Source organism: Octopus sinensis, linkage group LG18, assembly GCF_006345805.1.
Source record: "Octopus sinensis linkage group LG18, ASM634580v1, whole genome shotgun sequence".
NCBI classification, from domain to species: domain Eukaryota; kingdom Metazoa; phylum Mollusca; class Cephalopoda; order Octopoda; family Octopodidae; genus Octopus; species Octopus sinensis.
The window spans coordinates 8064699-8086474 of NC_043014.1; the positions used below are offsets into that span (position 1 = coordinate 8064699).

At 35.8% G+C, this 21776-nt stretch overlaps 1 protein-coding gene and 1 long non-coding RNA gene across 2 annotated transcripts in view; one reads left to right on the forward strand and one right to left on the reverse strand.

Annotated features, from left to right (window-relative positions):
- Nucleotides 1–1765, forward strand: LOC118766863. The gene is made up of 2 exons (XR_005002772.1): nucleotides 1–42; nucleotides 1560–1765. It is a non-coding gene; the product is annotated as an uncharacterized LOC118766863 (long non-coding RNA).
- A 6129-nt stretch (nucleotides 1766–7894) lies between these two features.
- Nucleotides 7895–21776, reverse strand: part of LOC115221593 (chorion peroxidase-like) — a 44720-nt gene continuing 30838 nt past the window's right edge. Inside the window, exons 12-14 of the mRNA XM_036510700.1 lie at nucleotides 20236–20396; nucleotides 12172–12271; nucleotides 7895–8444 (exon numbers count right to left, since the gene is read on the reverse strand). Coding sequence (XP_036366593.1) covers nucleotides 8102–8444; nucleotides 12172–12271; nucleotides 20236–20396 — 604 coding nt within the window. The 3' untranslated portion in view covers nucleotides 7895–8101. The remainder of the gene's footprint in view (nucleotides 8445–12171; nucleotides 12272–20235; nucleotides 20397–21776) is intronic.

The following is a 21776-nucleotide window of genomic DNA, read 5'->3' on the forward strand; positions in this document are numbered from 1 at the left end:
ATATATATATATATATATATATATATATATATATATATATATGTGTGTGTGTGTGTGTGTGTGTGTATATACGCATTATAAACGTGCTGCTCAGAAGCGTACTGTTGATGTAGTGAATGGTGAAATCCTGGTCCGCAGTGTTTGCAGTCGAGCTCATTGCCCCCAACGGAGCCGCAAATGCATAATATAATTTAGTCCTAGAGCGCACAATGTTCCTGGAGGTCAGCAATGGACTTCCTCGGTCACGAGTGAACAGCCATCATATATATATATATATATATATATATATATATATATATATATATATATATATATATATATATATATGTATATATATTTTTTATGTATGTATGTATATATGTGTATATATGTATTTATGTATATACATATATATACATATATATATATGTATGTATATACATATATATGTATATATATACATATATGTGTATATACAAATATATGTATATATATACACATATATATGTATGTACATATGCATATATCTGTATATGTATATATATGTATATATGTATATATATATGTATATATATAAACATATATATGTATGTATATATACATATGTATATATGTATATAAATATATATACATATATATATGTATATATATATTTATATAAAAATATATACATATATATGTATATATGTTTATATATATATACACACATATACATATATGTGCATATATATATACATACATATATATATATATATATATATATATATATATATAATATTAAGGAATAACAAATATTCCAGGTTATCAGGATATATATATATATATTATATATATATATATATATATATATATACATATATATGTATACTAGCTTAAGGTGACCCTCCCTACGTGCGGGTGAGGTTGTGGTTGTTACTTTCTGTTGCTTCCTTTCTGTTTCTTATCGCCACATTCTCCCTCTTTGTTTCACATATATATATATAAATTATACACACTCACACATACACACACACATTCACACATATATATATTTATGTGTGTGTATGTGTTTGTGTGTGTGTATATATACATATATATAAATTAACACAATATATCTGATTAATAATATCTGTTATGATTATGCGGTCGAGGTGTGCGATAATAATTCACCGTTCTAAAAGACCTGTGGCGGGAATATTTAAACTTTTACGGCTGTCAACGCTTTCTCTGTATAGATACATATAGACGTACAGTGAGAGAGGTGGGGGAAGAATGAGTGACAGAGACACAGCGAAGGCGGAGAGGGAATGAGAGTGGAAGCTGTCAAACGTCGTTATAGAGAGAAGTGGAGGGAAGGAAGGAAAGAGAGAGATCGAGTAAAACAGGGTGATATCCGAAAGTGGGAAACGACAAACATTTGTCAAATCTGGGTTTTGTTGCCCCAGTAACCGCATCTTTTCAGATGGTGAGTTTTAACCTACTCAACTCTCTGATTTATCACGCCTTCTATGCTTGTGTCAATTTTCAGCTCGATCATCTGACGTAGCAAAATGTGCACCCGATTTCGACCTAAAGCCTCTTTTATATATATATAAGTATAGATGTGTTCTTTGGGAACAAACAAACCAAAGAAACCACAGCATGCACACACATAGAAATATAAATTGAGAGAGAGGTGGGGATATATGAATTAGATTAGTATAACTATGCATTTCTCGACAGAAGTTTGAAATTTGTAATTCCAATATGTTAAGAAATATTTCGTCGTGTAATTGCGCTAAAAATAAAATTCGCTATCATATATTTATTAAGAGTTCTGTCTTCTTTTCCGTTTTCAGTTTTACACTTTAACTTTTGAGCATCAAACAGCTTTTTTATTATTAATTTAATGAATAGAAGCATGCATAGGGAGCCAACTGGCGTGTCCAACAGCATTCATGAACACAGAGCAGAAGTTTTATATAAATATATGTATATATATATATATATATATATATATATATTATATATATATATATATATATATATATATATAGCACAAAGAATTGATTATATCCCTTAAATACAGGACGATCAGCAATGGTTACAGAGGGCAGAGCTAAGATTTATAATTTCATCAACAATATAACAGCTGTACCGGAATGTCCTGTATTGAAGCGGAATAGCAAATTGCTTCTTCGAATTGTTTTTTATATATATAAGTTTTGATGAGACAGTTTTCATGGATGCTAGATCGTTAATAATGATTTGCTTTATGAACATGACAAAAATTAGTCCTCCAGCAATTGCTAGAACAATGGAAGGTAAATAAAATCGGAAACTAAAATCGCCTCTTTTATTGTTGGTGTGTGCATGCGTGTGTGTTGTGTGTGTGTGTGTGTGGTGTGTGTGTGTGTGTGTGTGTGTGTGTGTGTTGTGTGTGTGTGTGAGATATGTATTCCATCAAGTAAAGCAGTGACTTCTAGGCTACAGGTTCTATTGCACCCAACCATCATACAGAAACAGGCACCCTAAATGCGTTTTAGCGTGTGACCCACAGGTGACATATCTCCCCATAGAAATACTTACGAATGGAAAGGATTAAAATGTTATCCGATATTTCCTGCATTCACTGCAAAAACCAAAATGATGTGAAGACGGTCTAAATTATGCACACACAATACAAACTTAATAGACTCGCCATATTGATTGGAGATAAGAAAGAGAAACCGTGTGCAGTAGTGAGAAATCAGTTCCCTGGTGAATGTTATCATAAAGATTCATGGAAAAACAGTACCTTCGCTGAACCACTGATAAATTTACAGCTACTACGCGTACCAAGATTTAGATTTACACCCGTAATTACAGGAGCCTTCAATTGTTTGTTTGTGTGCGTGCGTGTGTGTGTGTGTGCTGCGTGTGTGTGTGTGTGTGTGTGCGTGTATGTGTGCGTGTGTGCGTGTGCGTGTGTGTGTGTGTGTGCGTGTATGTGTGTGTGTGTGTGCGCGTGTGTGTGTGCGTGTGTGTGTGTGTGTGTGCGTGTTGCTTGTGCGTGTGCTTGTGCGTGTGTGTGTGTGCGTGTGTGTGCGTGTGTGTGTGTGCGTGTGTGTGCGCGTGTGTGTGTGTGTGTTGTGTGTGTGTGTGCGTGTGTGGTGTGTGTGTGTGTGTGTGTGTGTCTGTGTGTGTGTGTGTGTGTGTGTGTGTGTGTATTCCAGAATTCAAGTAGAAACATAAGCGGAAAATTCACACATAGGACTTTGCTAAAGTAAGTAGAAAGACAAGAAACGGAAAATTCACACTTAAGACGTTGTTAATTCCTCATCAATTATCATCCAAAAGATCATAACGTTCATTTATATATCAATCTGCCTGGTCACCAATCTTAAGAGATTAAGGACATCAAATCGAGAAAGAAGAATGATATTTAGAAGGCATCAAATATAATGAAACTGTTATAATATGTCGAACTTTTCAAAATGAGGAGGAGGGTGAATATGGTGCACCTGTGAAGTGTCACAACATAAAACCCCAATGAAAGGCAAAAGTCATTGTAACAAGGACACAAATGTACAGTAAAGTTCATGTCTATATAATTAACACACACACACAATCTAGTCTCTTTTGGAACGGCAACACAACAAAGCACTCAATACATTGAGACGGAAATTTATGATCTATTATTAATTGATTCTTACAAAATTTGTTCTGTTGTCTTTGTGCAGAATTTGTCAGAGAGTGTTAGTTTAGTCTCAACGTATCTTATATTTAGTAGCCACGTGTGGGGTGGATTTGAAGGTTTCTGTAGGAGTGAGTTAATAAACAATTGCAGCGTGGAAGGTGTTTATAAGCCATTTAAGAAACACACAAAACCGTTAGATTCACTTCAACATTTAAATTTACCTTCCACGCTGCAATTGTTTTCGTTCGAGCACACGATCTCAGATCAAGTCACTCGCTATGCAAGTACATCTCTGTAATGAGTTAATAAAGTTGTTTTTTTTTAATTCACTGATAGCATGGCGAGAAATGTTTTAGAAGTAAAATGGAGGTAACACGTTAGGTAAAAAGAATGAACTTTAGAGTGTGATGGTAAGGCAAGTGTATTTCAAAATGGCTAATGTACTTTCTATTTGTTGACTGCCATTTATATTGCATAAAGCGTCTCTCAATTGGGAGTTACAGTTGCAGCTATAATGAAGTCGGCAGTCCACACAGACGAAAATACTTACCAATCATAGACCAGTATTTGATTGTACACATCAGAAATAAACTTTAGATGTGTATTTTGATTCTTGTTGTGTTTGATACAGCATTCACTGGGGCATACCATTCTGAAAACTATGACGGAGTTGCTGATGATATGGTAATTATCTGGCAAAGATACTGATTGCAAAAATGCTCCTAACCTTAGCTGGAGATTTAGACTGTAATTTTTTATTGGAATTAAATTATGGCTTGTACATTAGGGTCTAGCGAACCTATTTTACACATACTTATTTGTTTAAAAAATTAAAATATAGTTTATAGTATCAAACTATGAGAAAGTGATATAGAGGACTGATGATTGGGGTAATATTTTAAGAATGGTTCAAGCAAAACACGGCGTGGTTAAGGAACCGGGAAAGGTACCTCAAGAAAGACGTGTAGCCAAGTTATAAGTAGTAAGTATTTGAATTAAAATTCTTTTATATGGTGGGATGAAGAGGCCTACTATCTCTAAATGAAAATATGCCTGTGTGCGTGCGTGTGCGTGTGTGTGTGTGTGTGCGTGCGTGTGTGTGTGTATCTGTGTATAATTGTATATATGTGATAATAGCACTCTCTGGAATAGCTAGTACACTTCAGAAATCGATCGCTTTAGACCACACGCGACGAAAGAACATAAATCAAAGTTATGACTCCTGTTTTGGGAAGGTCATAAGCGACATCACTATTTAATCATTCATCTAGGGTAATTAAATATGTCTTTTTTTTTCCTACACTACAAAACAAAAGAAAAAAATCCTTTAAACCGCAACACTCAAAAATGTTCATATTAAAACTGTTGTCGGACTTGTAACACCACACATTCTGCCTTCTAATTCTTTGAATCTATGTAGGTTTTCTCTATTAATATGTATGTATGTATGTATGTATGTATGTATGTATGTATGTATGTATGTATATATATATATATATATATACATACATACATACATACATACATACATATTTATATATATATATACATACATACAACATACATATATATATATATATAATCCATATATTAATATATATTATTATTATTATTATTATTATTATTATTATTATTATTATTATTATTATCATCATCATTATTGAGTGAGAGAGCAGTGCATGCCATCAAAGTGACACTGGGGTAAAATATACGAAGCCCAGTATACCCATCATGACTACACGCCTGATAAGGTTACACAAGGCACATGCATCACAACCATATGTGCGCGATATGGTGATCTCATATCAAGATAAACAGCACATGACCGTGCAGGTGGGGCCCAGTTAGAATTTTCGTCACGTCGAGTAACCCATCCTGCTCAAAAGGTCCCTGAATAAGGGTTGTTTAAGGATGTTGAACGAAACACCCATGTTTCCAGAGGTGAATTATTCAAAGCCCAAAGAATCTCTCTCAACACATGGCTTTATGCTCCCCCACTACTTCTGCTTGTGATGAAAGATGCACATATCGTCAGCCACTAAGGGACATACTCAACTGGTTACGGTCAAACAGCTGACAAGCAAATCTGTGGTATTGAGCAGAATATTTTCTGTAGCCCATCTTTTATACCAAGACAAAAACAATGTACATGATAACACTTCTAATCAGTTAAGAATCCACATATAGGGGCCCATGTTAGTATCTAAGGGTCCCACCCCTTCAAGTTTGATACTTTTTTATTCACTCCTGGAAGAATGCATTAATTATTTCAACCTGGCTGTGTTTTTTTACAGAGTTGAAAAGAAAACTTTTAACAAATAAATAAGTAAATGATAAACAAATGATAGCCTGGTAGTTGTGAGTAGGCCCCCTTATAGCTGCGTGTGAGCCCCCTCAGTGCCCTGGCAACCAATATTTTTAGGCCCAGTATTATATAGCAATTACAGCTGTTCATTTACAGCTGTTCGTGATAATCATCAATCAAATTAAACCCTGCTTTTCTCTCCAAAGCAAGGAGAGGATATTTAAAGCGAACGACACATCTGTATGGTCACAAGACACGCTGCGACATGGAGAAGAGTGAAAGAGAAATATCAAAAAGACAAGAATTTGAATATATACTGATAGGCTCCAAACTTTTTTTTATTTTTCATCATGTTAGGGTCATCAAATTACGATTTCCTATCGAGAAAAACGTGCTAAAAAGATTGAAGATTCATCTAAAAACAGTATAGCTGTATGACTACATACATGCACGCGCGTAACGCTTGTGTATATTTATGAAACTTTATGTATGTATTCATGTACGTGTGTGTTCGCGCTCGCGTGTGTGTATGGGTACATACAGCTGTATATATGTATGTGTGTGTATCTTTCTATATACATCATACATACCTGTATACGTTTATATGTAAATAGAGAGAGAGAGACAGACAGACAGACACAGACACACACACAGACACACACGTACATATATATATGATCCGGTTCTTGACTGAAGACTGAGGGTTTCGAATGTCCTGTCCGTGTTTATTGTATCGTCTTCTAAGAGTTATACGTTCTTGTCTATCTTGTATTTTTCTACATACCTAATATATATATATATATATATATATGAAAAAATAAGTCAAAATAGAAAATGCTAAACTAATTTTATAAAGAACATTTCAGTACCGGTTTCAGTACCGGTTTCAGAAACTGGTACTGAAATGTTCTTTATAAAATTATTTTACCATTTTCTATTTTGACTTATTTTTTCATATATATCAACTCGTGTGTTCCTTTTCATCCTTATACATATATATACACATATATATATATATATATATATATTATATATATATATATAATATATATATATATATATATATACACGCGCATATACATGCATGTATAATAAGTATATCTATTGTTTTGCATAAATACATATACATATATTTAAATATCTATACGGGAAAATATATATGCAATATACGTTTTATTTATTATTTTGCACATTACTTGATCCTCGTTATATGTTTATCTTATATTCAATCTTCTATAATATGTAATATATATATATATATATATATATATATATATATATATATTATATATATATAATATATATATATATATTATATATATATATATATATATAATATATATATATATATCTTATATTTTGTGAAATTTTATTTAGTATTTCTAAACTGAATTTTTCCTTGTAAGTTTGGAATAATATTCCCTCATATTATCATTATGTATATATATATATATATATATATATATATATATAATATGAATGATGCAAACTGTACTTGTGTGTGTATGTATATATATATATATATATATATATATAAAGAAACATTGATCATAGAACATCAAATTTGAGTGAACGACTTTATATATAACAACCACTCTTCCAAACTTTTGATCATATATAAATATTACCATAGTTCTTATTATACATATATAAAAACACAAAAAGGAAAAAATATATATTCGAATAGAAATACAGATATATAGAACGGCCTATAAAAAGAGGCAAAAATGTATTTCTTGTATATATATATATATATAATATATATTATATATATATATATATAATATATATAATATATATATATATATATATACATACATACATACATACATATATATATAATATATATATATATAATATATATATATATATATATATAATATATAATATATATATCTATATATATATATATGATATATATAAATATATGCATATACATATATATATATTTATATACACACACACGCATTAAACACACACACACACACACACACACATATATATATATATATATATATATATATTATATATACAACCATCTAAATTTTATGTCTTTTAATAATTATGTACCGTTTTATTTATTTTCATAATGCAGTATTTTATACTGAAAAAATCCCATACTACTAATACTACTAACACAAATATTTCTATTACTGCTACTAAAGTTGAGATTACTGTTCTTATTTTGTTACGCTTATCATATCATATAATTCATGTACTCTGATTTCCATGTCAGTAATTTCTCCCTGCCTCAAAAAGTATTGCATTAGCTGGTCGTATCTCATTATATCAGCCAGTTTTTCGATGTTGTCAGGTGTGATCATTTCTCCCGGGCAACTTTGTATCTTAAATGGATCTCCTTCGCAAGGACATAAATCTGGTTTTGTTGACTGGCATGTACGGTACTCTATTTTAATTTTGTCACACTGAGAGAAAGATCCTTGAAAAGGAGTCCATACATTACTGACTCCGGTATACGTACAAAAATCTATTTGCGTTATACTAGAGCAACTGACTTCGGGCCTAGAAAGAGAAGGAAAATAAATGTCAAAATAAATAAGCATAGTGAAGAAAAAAAAAAGGAAGTTTATAACAATAACAACAATACTTTGATAATGCTAGTAAAAACTACTGCACCGATGGACTATCTCTATGTTCATTCGAAAAGAGACGGCTCTCAAATTCAAATACTCACACGCGCGCATGCTCTAATATACAATTTACTACCAATCAGTTCAATCCACGCACCGATCTCAAATTTTATGAAAATATGATCAATCATAACACATCTACCCCGTTGCAGGACGAGACAACTGTATTGTGTAGAAGCAGTTCATTCCAGTGAGTGTAGACAAATATAGAATAGAAATATACAGAAAGGCATCGGTAGTGTAAATGATGTCATAAATACTGCCGAAAATATATTCAATAACAAACTTTCAACAATCAAATATTACATATATAAAAGCACAGAAAGTAAAAAATATATATTCGAATAGAAATACAGATATATAGAACGGCCTATAAACCCCTTTGTTTCTATAAAAAGAGGCCAAAATTTATTTCTTGTCGTATATATATATTCAATAACAAACTTTCAACAATCAAATATTACATATATAAAAACACAGAAAGTAAAAAATATATATTCGAATAGAAATACAGATATATAGAACGGCCTATAAACCCCTTTGTTTCTATAAAAAGAGGCCAAAATTTATTTCTTGTCGTATATATATATTCAATAACAAACTTTCAACAATCAACTATTACCAAATAACATAACTAATATAATCCAAATTACACGAATGAGAATACATCATCACAACATATACAACAGAAATAAACTGGAAAATATTTTATAACATAAAATACAAGACTAACTGTAAGGCACAAGTAAGAAACTTGCATTCGAATTACAAACTCGTCAAAAGATTTTCAAAATTACTCTCGAAAAATCGAGCAAAACGGAAGGGACGCATCTTTAACCTAGACCACTTCAATACATTCCGTAAGACATCAGAAAACACTTGTATCGCTACAGATGGTGTGATACTTGAGAACCGGTTGTCACTGTGAAAGGAGTTGAAGCTAATATGCCTGTCTACGTCTGCAATCTCATTAACATAGCAAGAAAATTTGACCTTAATTTTTAAAAACTTTTAATGTAATTCTATAACGCTTTTACTTTGAATTCTATTGTTCCCTGAGAAAATGTTCACTTTAAGCACATGAAACGGTAGACGTAAATACATGTAAACAGAATGAACGATATTTTTATTTAAAACTTCAATTTAACTAGTTACTTATGATATTACTATTACCATTATAGTCTGTTATATATATGAGAATTACGATTTATGAATAGTGTTAGTAAAAAAATGTACATGAATAAGGATTATATATGATCCAATTGAGGAAGTGAAACATGGTGTGGGTAGGTGATACGATTCATAACTGAATTTGGTGAGAGCGCTACACACGGTCGCGTGCGGAGGCAGTGTGCCGAGTGATATCAATGTGTTTATTTCGCAAGTTGTAAAATTTGTGGTTTTGTGATCGTATGCATGATGTCATGGACAGACACAAAGAACCAACTTTAAATAATTTTGCGTTGAACTAGAGAAATCTGCTACAAAGACATTGAGCATGCTTCAGCAAGCTTACGGTAACGAGGCAATGGGTCGTACGCAATGTTCCGAGTGGCACAGGTGCTTCAAAAGCGGGAAATCGTCCCTAGAAAGACGATGAGCGATTTGGAAGTCCTATCACAGGCGTCACTCCCACCCCACCCCCGGAAATGTGGAATTGTGCATCGAGAATTCGTCCCCCAGGGCCAGACTGTCAATTGGGAGTTCTACTGAGATATTTTGAAGCGTCTGAGGGAGGATATTCAGTGCAAGCGTGAAGAATTGGATCCTGCACGAGAACAGTGCACCCAGTCGCCGAGCTCTCCTTACAATATGGTATCACTTCCGCACCCGCCCTATCCACAAATTTTTAGGACCTGTCGCGTTTTAACTCTGTTATCAGAGCGAATCGCAGAAGGCCTTCGACTCGCTTTCGGCAAACGAATTCTAGGCCAGATTCCATAAATGGCAGGAACACTGGGACCGGTGTTTTGCTGCACAAGGTGACTATTTCGAAGGAGATGATATTAAAATTTCGGTGAATAAATTATCTTTATTAAACATAGGGCGTTCGGGAACCTTTTGATACCACCTCATACATCATGAAATGTAGGTGACAATGCGCAAAAATTATGCGACTCAGAGTTCATCTTCCTCTCACCCACTTTGTGGATGAATTTAGAGCCCAAGAAGGAATCTGTGTTGCCACTTGAACTGCTAGAAAATTCAGCAAAACCGTCTTTAAATTACACTCAGCTGTCTTTAAAACGGTACATTAGATAATGTAATCGGTGTATTCTATTCTAATTAATGCGAGACGGCCATGGTTGAAATACCTTTGATTAACATGTTCTTCTACAATAACATTCGGGGAGTTGGGGGGACTAGCAGTACAGCATGACCAAACTTCAACAGTGCAGACCAAGTCACAAACTCTTTAATGTTGGAATGCCCAATTTCATTCTCAAATAGATTCAAGCATCATTTATCTGGAACACGTGAACTATGAATTGAAGTTTGCTTTTCGGGTGACACTTTACTAACAGATCTGCACAATAAAGAGCTCTGCTACAGTATAAACCAATGCGTTGTTCTGTTTGTATATGTGTAATTAAAATATTTAAAATGCGAGACTCCGGTCAAACGTTTTTGTATCTAGTCCTGCAAATTGTATTTCTATATGACAGACTATGCTGATGAGATTGCGGATTCCATGTATCCATATGCGTGTGGATATTAACAATCGAAACTGATCGGTACATAGGTAATCATTTTTATTTTGGATATTTTCATTTGTCTTGCTTATTTTTAATGCTTTGGTTTGTGCTGAGTTTTTTAATTGAGAACACATTCTTTGTGGAAAATAGCGATTTTGACGTCTATATCTAGCATGTTGACCGTCCACTTTTAGTGTTCAGTCCTTTTAACTTTGTGTGTAATTAAAATATATATATTACACAAAAAATATATATTACACAAAAAATATATATATTACACAAGAAGGCGGCGAGCTGGCAGTAAGGCGGCGAGCTGGCAGAAAGGCGGCGAGCTGGCAGACAAGGCGGCGAGCTGGCAGAAAGGCGGTGAGCTGGCAGAAAGGCGGCGAGCTGGCAGAAAGGCGGCGAGCTGGCAGAAAGGCGGCGAGCTGGCAGAGACGTTAGCACGCCGAGCGAAGTGCTTCGCGGTATTTCGCCCGTCGCTACGTTCTGAGTTCAAATTCCACCGAGGTCGACTTTGCTTTTCATCCTTTCAGGGTCGATAAATTAAGTACCAGTTACGCACTGGGGCCGATGTAATCGACTTAATCCGTTTGTCTGTCCTTGTTTGTCCCCTCTATGTTTAGCCCCTTGTGGGTAGTAAAGAAACATATATATATTACACAAGTACATGAAAATGCATCTATATAAAGATTTTACCACACCTTCATCAATATTTTTTTACTTGAATTCATAGCACTGTTATAATTGAATATTACGTAATTTCCGATACAAAAAGAATATACCTAGATTGGGTCACAACTGACATCAGTATAAAAGTATCTTAGAGTGTAAAAGTGTGGCGAGTAAGAGAAAAGGAATAAAAGAAACATTAGTGTTTATTATGTTGAAGTAAATACTCACGAAGTTTTATCAAAAGCAAACTGTTTTACTTGATCTAGATTGACCACGTTGCGGCATAATAGCTGAGCCATTGTCACTTTCCTGATCTCTGCAAGCTGGTCTGAAAAGGGGTAAAATAAGGGTTAGCAAAAATAATAGAACAATGAACTACAAAGAAGAAAAATAAACCACGCAGTATTTCACATTATTAAACAATAGGCGCAGGAGTGGCTGTGTGGTAAGTAGCTTGCTAACCAACCACATGGTTCCGGGTTCAGTCCCACTGCGTGTCTTCTGCTATAGCCTCGGGCCGACCAATGCCTTGTGAGTGGATTTGGTAGACAGAAACTGAAAGAAGCCTGTCGTATATATGTATGTATATATATATATATATATATAATATATATATATATATATATATATATATATATATATATATATATATAATATATATATATATGTATGTGTGTGTATATGTTTGTGTGTCTGTGTTTGTCCCCCCAACATCGCTTGACAACCAATGCTGGTGTGTTTTCGTCCCCGTCACTTAGCGGTTCGGCAAAAGAGACCGATGGAAAATAAGTACTGGGCTTACAAAGAATAAGTCCCGGGGTCGAATTGCTCGACTAAAGGCGGTGCTCCAGCATGGCCGCAGTCAAATGACTGAAACAAGTATTAAAAAAAAGAACACACAAATATTGCATACAAAATGAAAGAAAACTATTCAAATGAATGACCACCTGGGCAGAAGTAGCAAATGCATACATCACCTCGATATCTGCAGAAATATCTAAATCACTCCAATGATGCCAACGCCAACAACGAAAGAAAGAATGAACTATATTGGGCATCCATCGTGCAACACGTCTTTACACAGTTCATCCTGACCGAGTTTGCATTCATGCTTCAACGTTGGCCACTATTTGGGTGTCTGGTATTTAGAATGTTACAAGGCGCACACTGCATTGTACCAGTTGGACAAATTCATTGACGGGAAAACAACTTTTATGGAGCGGGTAGTTGAAAGAATTAGCCACAATAGCCTAGAATTGACTCCAGGTAGCGACAAAAGTAGTCTGGGTGATTTCTTCTGCAGAACTTTCAGGCCGAAGACAATAGACTAATTCCAAAATATTTAGCTTGGCAGTGCTGCAGATAACATTATTAGAGATAAGCTCTTTAGGCGTGAAAGCACCAACAGCCGAACTTGCCCGAGACTCATGCAGGAGGACGAAACCGTTCTGCACATAATTGTTGAGTTTCCGTGCATTAACGACTTGTGGGCTCGTGTTGAGCAGCTGCAGTCTCGTGTAACACGAATTCCGCTGTCGGTCGAGTGGAAAGTGAAGCTCGATGCACCATCTTCCTTTGGCAGAGAAGGGAGGTAGATTTTTCTCCGACAAAAAAGGCTGTATAGGGGACCTGTCTGAAAGGTTTGAAGGCAAGTACTCTCCTATCTTGCCAAGCTCTCATCAATTTTTTTCAAATATCATTTGCAAAGGAAGGTGAGGGTGGAAAGCGGGGAGCTACATTCTTGTGTGTTTATCGAAAAACTGGCTGAGAGTAAGTAACAATACTGATGAGGATGAATAGATCTATTCTAAGTGTTTTTCTAGACAGGAGGAAAGAAACTTTAGATGATAGTTATCCAGCGCATTTCGTGGGGATGGGGCAATTCCCTGAATTACCCTAATCAGACTATCCCATTTGGGGGTTCTATTCAGTAATTACATATTTTTCTAATTTCTATTTTCATATCCTTTTCTTATATCCTTATCGTTGTACTGTCTTCCTTTGAACGATGTAAACCCCACGTATTTGTGTGTACCTCGTCCTTTGAGATTGTCCTATATTTCTTTGGCCCTTGTAGCCAATAAAAGAAATCATTTAGTTGTTGTTGTTGTTGTTCTGCTTCTTCTTCTTCTTTTTATTATTATTATTATTATTATTATTGAGTGAGAGAGCAGTTCATGCCATCAAAGTGACACTGGGGTAAAATATACGAAGCCCAATATACCCATCATGACTACCCGTCTGATAAAGGTACACCAGGCACATGCATCACAACCATATGTGCGCGACATGGTGATCTCATATCAAGATAAACAGCACATGACCTTGCAGGTGGGGCCCAGTTAGAATTTTCTTCAGGTTGAGTAGCCCATCCCGCTCAAACGGTCCCTGAATAAGGGTTGTTTAAGGATGTTGAAAGAACCACTCATGCTTCCAGAGGTGAACTATTCAAACCCCAAAGAATCCCTTTCAACACATGGCTATGATGCTCCCCCACTACTTCTGCTCGTGATCAGAGATGCACATATCGTCAGCCACTAAGGGACATGCTCAACTGGTTAAGGTCAAACAACTGACAAGCAAATCTGTGGTATTGAGCAGAATATTTGCTGTAGCCCATCTTTTATACCAAGACAAAACAATGTACATGATAACACTTCCAGTCAGTTAAGATCAGAAGCCATGAGAGCCACTGCCTGGTACTGCATCAGGGCATTTATTATTATTATTATTATTATTATTATTATTATTATTATTATTATTATTATTATTATTATTATTATTATTATTATTATTATTATTATTATTGTTATTATTATTGGGTGAGAGAGCAGTGCATGCCATCAAATTGACACCGGGGTAGATTATACGAAGCCCAATATACCCATCATGACTACTCGTCTGATTAGAGTACACCAGGCACATGCATCACAACCATATGTGCGCGACATATCAAGATAAACAGCGCATGACCTTGCAGGTGGGGCTCAGTTAGGATTTTCTTCTGGTCGAGTAGCCCATCCAGCTCAAAATATCCCTGAATAAGGGTTGTTTAAGGATGTTGAAGAAAACACCTACGTTTCCAAAGGTGAATTATCCAAACCCCAAAGAATTCTTTCCAACACTTGGCTATCATGCTCCCCCACTACTTCTGCTCTTGAACAGAGATGCACATATTGTCAGCCACTAGGGGACGTGCTAAACTGGTTATGGTCAAACGACTGATAAGGAAATCTGTAGTACTGAGCAGAATATTTGCTGTAGTCCATCTTTCATACCAAGACAAAACAATGTACATGAAAACACTTCCAATCAGTTAAGATGAGAAGCCATGAGAGCCACTGTCTGGTAGTGCATCAGGGCATTCATTATTATTATTATTATTATTATTAAGCACATATAATCGACTAACCCCCTCCCCTCAAATTTCCGGTCTTGTGCATATAATAGAAATGATTGTCGTTGTCGTTGTTGTTGTTGTTATTGTGCACTTTCCTACTTTTCTATGTCGCGTCTCAGCTGCATCACGAAGCTTATAGACGCGAAACTTTACTCAACGCATGAGTTGTTTCAAGTATTGCTGCCATCTGAATACTTCATAAGAATTTTATAATCTGCAGTTTCTGATACCACGATATTGCTCTTTTTGAGAAGCTTCCAAGTGTACCGACCACAATAAATAACACACTCACTTTGGGGTCTCTGTGAATTCTTTTCACTTCCAGTCTTAAGTTTTGGCACTTCCCGATCTTCTCGTCCTCTTGTCTGAACACTATTTTGGTCTACAGGTATAGCTACATCGATTGCAGATCCAGCCTTTGGAGTCCTTCAATAGGAGAGTGATGGTTGGTCGCTTATGTTGCAACTTTTACTCTGTGTATATAAGCTATTTCATGTGAGTTTCACCTGATCATTCCCTACTGCTAGCAAAGACTGGTGCTCATACCGCTTGCCGGAATATTTTTCAGCTCCTTATACTCTTTACTCTCTTTTATTTGGCCTCAGTCAATTGACTGCGGCCATGCTGGAGCACCGCCGCCTTTAGTCGAGCAACTCGACCCCGGGACTTACTCTTTTGTAAGCCCAGTACCTATTCTATCGGTCTCTTTTGCCGAACCGCTAAGTAACGGGGACATAAACACACCAGCATCGGTTGTCAAGCAATGCTAGGGGGACAAACACAGACACACAAGCACACACACGCATACACATATATACATATATATACGATGGGCTTCTTTCAGTTTCCGTCTACCAAATCCACTCACATGGCTTTGGTCGGCCCGAGGCTATAGCAGAAGACACCTGCCCAAAGTGCCACGCAGGGGGACTGAACCCGGAACCATGTGGTTGGTAAACAAGCTACTTACCACACAGCCACTCCTACGCCTTATATAGATATTTTTTCCACAGCTCTTGTAACCTTTTCCTATAACCTGTTTTCTCTGGCTCACTCTTAATATAACATTCAAACAACAATTTGTTGTTCTCTTTTATCCATTTTTATCTTCTTCATTGATCCGATCAACAGAACAGCCTGCTCGTGAAATTAACGTGCAAGTGGTTGAGCACTCCACAGACATGTGTACCCTTAACGTAGTTCTCGGGGATATTCAGTGTGGCACAGAGAGTGACAAGGCCGGCCCTTTGAAATACAGGTACAACAGAAACAGGAAGTAAGAGTGAGAGAAAGTTGTGGTGAAAGAGTACAGCAGGGATCACCACCATCCCCTGCCGGAGCCTCGTGGAGCTTTAGGTGTTTTCGCTCAATAAACACTCACAACGCCCGGTCTGGGAATCGAAACCGCGATCCTACGACCGCGAGTCCGCTGCCCTAACCACTGGGCCATTGCGCCTCCCATTGTGGGTCAGCAGTAGCTTGCTTACGACCGGGGTTGCACTGGTGTTCTACAGGGTACCTGCCGGATCCGATATCTTCGCTAAAGGCTCCAGCATCGTTGTTATCATTAGGATTACTTTTCACCATTGACATTTCTCTCACAATTGAGGTGCGAGTTTTACTCACCGTATACATTGATAAGCTTTTAAAATAAACACACCGGATCAGATTGTTCATTACAAAATTAAATAAAATTAAACAAATTTATATAGGTAGTAATAGTTCTCACAGCGATAATGCTCTTCTCAATACGTGTGACGCACTGGTTAAAACACTCGTTTGCACTTCTTGCACGGAGGGTAAGCCAAAGGTCATTCTCAAATAATTTTCGGTTCCTTTTTTCATCATTCCAAATGCTACTGAAATCACTATGTTGTAACTGTCTTGAGATGCTACACTTTTTCCAATCTACAGTGGAGAAGGCTAGCCACTGGATTTGGTTAAAAAGAGACGATAAGCGGTGGTTAGAAGTATATTGAGTTCTGATCTAGCAAGCGGGGCCTCATATCAGTGAGGGGGGCCGGTGCGCATTGATGCCGTCGAGAGGTAGGCCCCGAAACGGCGCGCATTCTCTCCTGATGACCCCATACACTTGCTAGCTTCCGGTATACGGAGCTTTTAACTTGTAGCACTTGCATGTGCAAGTTGTTTGCAAGACATCTAAGACATGAGCTTGTCATATTCTTTCGCCAAGATATTAAGAGCACAAGGAATATTCATGTCGAGCAAAAAATAGATTTTACAGTTCTAGTCTTTCACAACAGTATGCAGTTGTGATGGTTCTGTATGTACTGGAAAGTCCCAAAGAACCGTTAGATTTTCTTCTTCGGTTACAGCCTCAAGGTGGCTCACATACCAACTGTCAACAGTTTTGATTTTATAATACCGACATAATTAATCCATGTAGATATTAGCCAACTCTGTCATGTCTTAATTTATACTCCATTGGTACTAAAACTTTGCATCCAGAGATTAGGTAGTCCACTGTTTCAATCTCATCATTGTAGAATCGGCATTTTGGATTTACTCCGTTTTTCATCACATTGGCTTGGTAGTTCCAGATTAATAAGCTTTGATCTTAAGCATTTGCTCTCTGCCTTTTGCCATGAGCCTCCATAGCCATTGATGGCGTGCTTCTAGTCAACATCAGTTTGGTTGCTACAGACTACATGTTTGCCATCCTCTCACCTATCAGCCATTTGTTCATGTGCTTCTTTCCTTACCATTAATTTCACCTTCTTTGCAACAACAACTGCCATGCTTCCCTCAGGCTGTTCAGTCTGAGTATCATGCATAAACTCAGTAGCAAAGTGTTTGCTCTTCTTCATGACAAAATGAAACTTCTTATAACTCTCAGAATTTTCAAGGGATTTTACCACCAGTTGTTTCGAGATATACGGCCAATCCAGTTGTAATTGTTTTGTAAGAGAGTTCAAATTGGGTCAAGCCTCGACCACCCTTTGGGAAGGTAAAGATGATCCACGTACGTTTCGATGGCGCATCTTACTACAAGTTAGCAGCTTTCTGTCAATTTTCTTTATTCCACTGATATTCCAGTTCAACTCATTGAAGATATAGGTAACAACTGAAACCGCTAAGGAAGTTGCAACTAATACTTTGTTATGTGCATTTGGTTCGGATTGCAGGACTGCTCGACCTCTCCGATAACATTCCTTCTTTATCTTCTCGTTCATCCTTGTATGCAGAATGCCAGAGCCTCAAGTTATTCCTAAGGATTTGCAAGTTTTTTTGTAAGATTATTTGTTCTTATGTATTTGTAAATTGTTGTTGTTGTTGCTGTTGTCAGTATTATTATTATTATTATTATTATTATTATTATTATATTATTATTATTATCATTGTTATTATTATATTATTATTATTATTATTATTATTATTATTATTATTATTATTATTATTATGTGAAGGCGCATGGCTCAGTGGTTAGAGCGTCGAGCTGACGATCGTGAGGTTGTGAGCTCGAATCCCGGACCGGGCTGCGTGTTGTGTTCTTGAGCAAGGCACTTTATTTCACGTTGCTCCAGTTCACTCAGCTGTAGAAATGAGTTGCGACGTCACTGGTGCCAAGCTGTATCGACCTTTGCCTTTCCCTTGGATAACACTGGTGGCGTGGAGAGGGGAGGCCGGTATGCATGGGCGACTGCTGGTCTTCCATAAACAACCTTGCCCAGACTTGTGTCTAGGAGGGTAACTTTCTAGGTGCAATCCCATGGTCATTCATGACCGAAGGGGGTCATAAATAAATAAAAAATTATTATTATTATTATTATTATTATTATTATTATTATTATTATTATTATTATTATTATTATTATTATTATTATTATTATTATTATTATTATTATTATTATTATTATTATTATTATTCTGTGTTTGACTTTTGCTTTATATTTGTACAAGTTGGCTCCAAGTCTCACCCAGAGACCTCAAGAGACAACAGGTTGGAAGTTCACGTTGTTGTTATGCCTAGTGTGCCATATATTTGTTTTATTTTTGGGTGTTGTACTAGTGAATGTCTAAAAAAAAAGGAAAAAAAAGGAAATTATGTTTGTTTTAAACCTTGAGATTACATAGAAAGTATTTTGCGTAGGATATGAGCAGTTCCCATGAGCACTATCTTTTGAATTTCTGCCATTTTGGGGTTTCCCGGTATCTGAGTTAGGTAGCAATCAGCCCCTTTTGCTATCATTCCCAGGGCATCTATGACAACAGGTATTGTTTTAGCCTTCAGCTTCCACATTTTGCTGATTTCTATTTCAAGATCTTTATATTTGCTCAGTTTTTGGTAGGTCTTGACAGATACGTTTATATCGATTGGGACAGTCATATCAATGAGGAGGCATGTTCTTTGTCTGAAGTCTTTCAATATGATGTCTGGCCTATTTGCATCTATCTTTCTGTCAGTTTGAATGGTGAAGCTCCAGAGGAGTGAGATGTGGTATGTTATTATTATTTTATTATTATTATTATTATATTATTATTATTATTATTATTATTATTATTGTTATTGTTGTTGTTGTTGTTGTTGTTGTTGTTGTTGTTATCTTAATTTGTGTAGAATGTAAAAAAAAGAGAAACACGTGTCGGTATCAATTCAAGTTTTAGAATTGATTCATTCACGATTTATCCTGACCTCATTATAGTAATCACCCTCCCCAAACTAGGTCACAGTTATTAGGAGGATTAAAATGTTACAAAAAAATAAAATTCTATAAATAGAATAAAAATGACATAAGACTGAAAATTCGAAACACGTTTCTTGAAATATCTCATAAATAATGATTTTCTATTAATCGGATCAATGTCGTAATGAGGTAACCTTAGTTAATTAAATAAAGTCAAACAATACTAATGAATAATTGGTAGCTTACTGGGCTGGAATGCATTGACGTTCTCATAATAATATCTGTCACCCTCTTGCAATGTAGAAAATTGATCTTCGAACTGTTTCATTAATGTTTGGCTGAGTTTCACGTTAGGATTTTTTTTCTCGGTAAACATTCCACTTAAAAAATCAACGTCGAAGACACTTCTGCAATTCATAAATAAGTAGATAAAAAAGAATTATGTATGCATGCATGTATGTCTTAGAAACACACATACACACAAATACACAAGGTGTTGGTCGTTTTTTTAGGAAGTTGCTATCGTTAATACTCCAAGAGTTAACATTTATTCAATAATATTATTAACAAATAGTAATATATTTGAACGCTACCAATTTGTCGTTTGACTACGTTAAAAAATATACATCTTACCTAGGAAAAATGTTTGTGAAGGAACGGAAGACCTACAGAGAGCAAGTGAAGGAAGAGCAAGTGGAGAAATGAACTAAAAAGAAAGGAATTATGAATTCCTGATACAATACCTAACGTCGATTACTATGAAATTCCAACGAATTTTAAAGCGAGCGGAAATGTAAAAGCAAAGCAAGAAGATTGAGAGAAAGGAGGGAAAAGGAAATAAAAAGAAGATGACGGTAAGGAGGAGGATGTGTTTTAAGACCAAAACAAAGAATGAGTTTTGTGCATGAGGGGAAAATGTCAGAGAGAAAATTATCTGTTACTTTACTACCCACAAGGGGCTAAACACAGAGGGGGACAAACAAGGACAGACAAAGGAATTAAGTCGATTATATCGACCCCAGTGCGCAACTGGTACTTAATTTATTGACCCCGAAAGGATGAAAAGCAAAGTCGACCTCGGCGGAATTTGAACTCAGAACGTAACGGAAGATGAAATACAGCTACGTATTTCACCCGGCGTGCTAACGCTTCTGCCAGCTCGCCGCCTTAAAATACCAGAGTGAAAATTATTTGTGAAACGGAAAGGAAAAGTAAATCCAATATACAAAAATGCCAGAGAGACAAAAAAGGAGGAGAGGGAGAAAGAAAGTAGAGAGAGAGAGAAAGAAAGAGAGAAAAAATTGAAATTTGATTGGCCATAAAAAATTTGAATATCTAGTTTCAATACACTGAAATACCTTATTTACTCGGTTATTCACATGTAAAACAGACTATTATGTCATGTTTTCCAGTTTATGTGTGTAAAATACACAAAATTACGGAAGGTTGCTATTATTAATGCAGATTTAATTTTGGTGAAACACTGAATGTATTGTTTTGTTTATTTGTTTGCTTTTTGCTGTGCATGAACATCTTACAAGATTTTGGCAATATTATTATGTGAGGAATAAACAATTTGAACGATTTGGTATTGAAAACTTCTTCAGTAAATAGCGACTGAATTATCTGCGAGAATTCAACAGATCAGACATTTGCAAAAGACTGTAATAGAATGTCGTAATTCTTCGTAAGGCGGGCGAGCTAGCAGAAACGTTAGCACGCCGGGCGAAATGCTCAGCAGTATTTCGTCTGCCGCAATGTTCTGAGTTCAAATTCCGCCGAGGTCG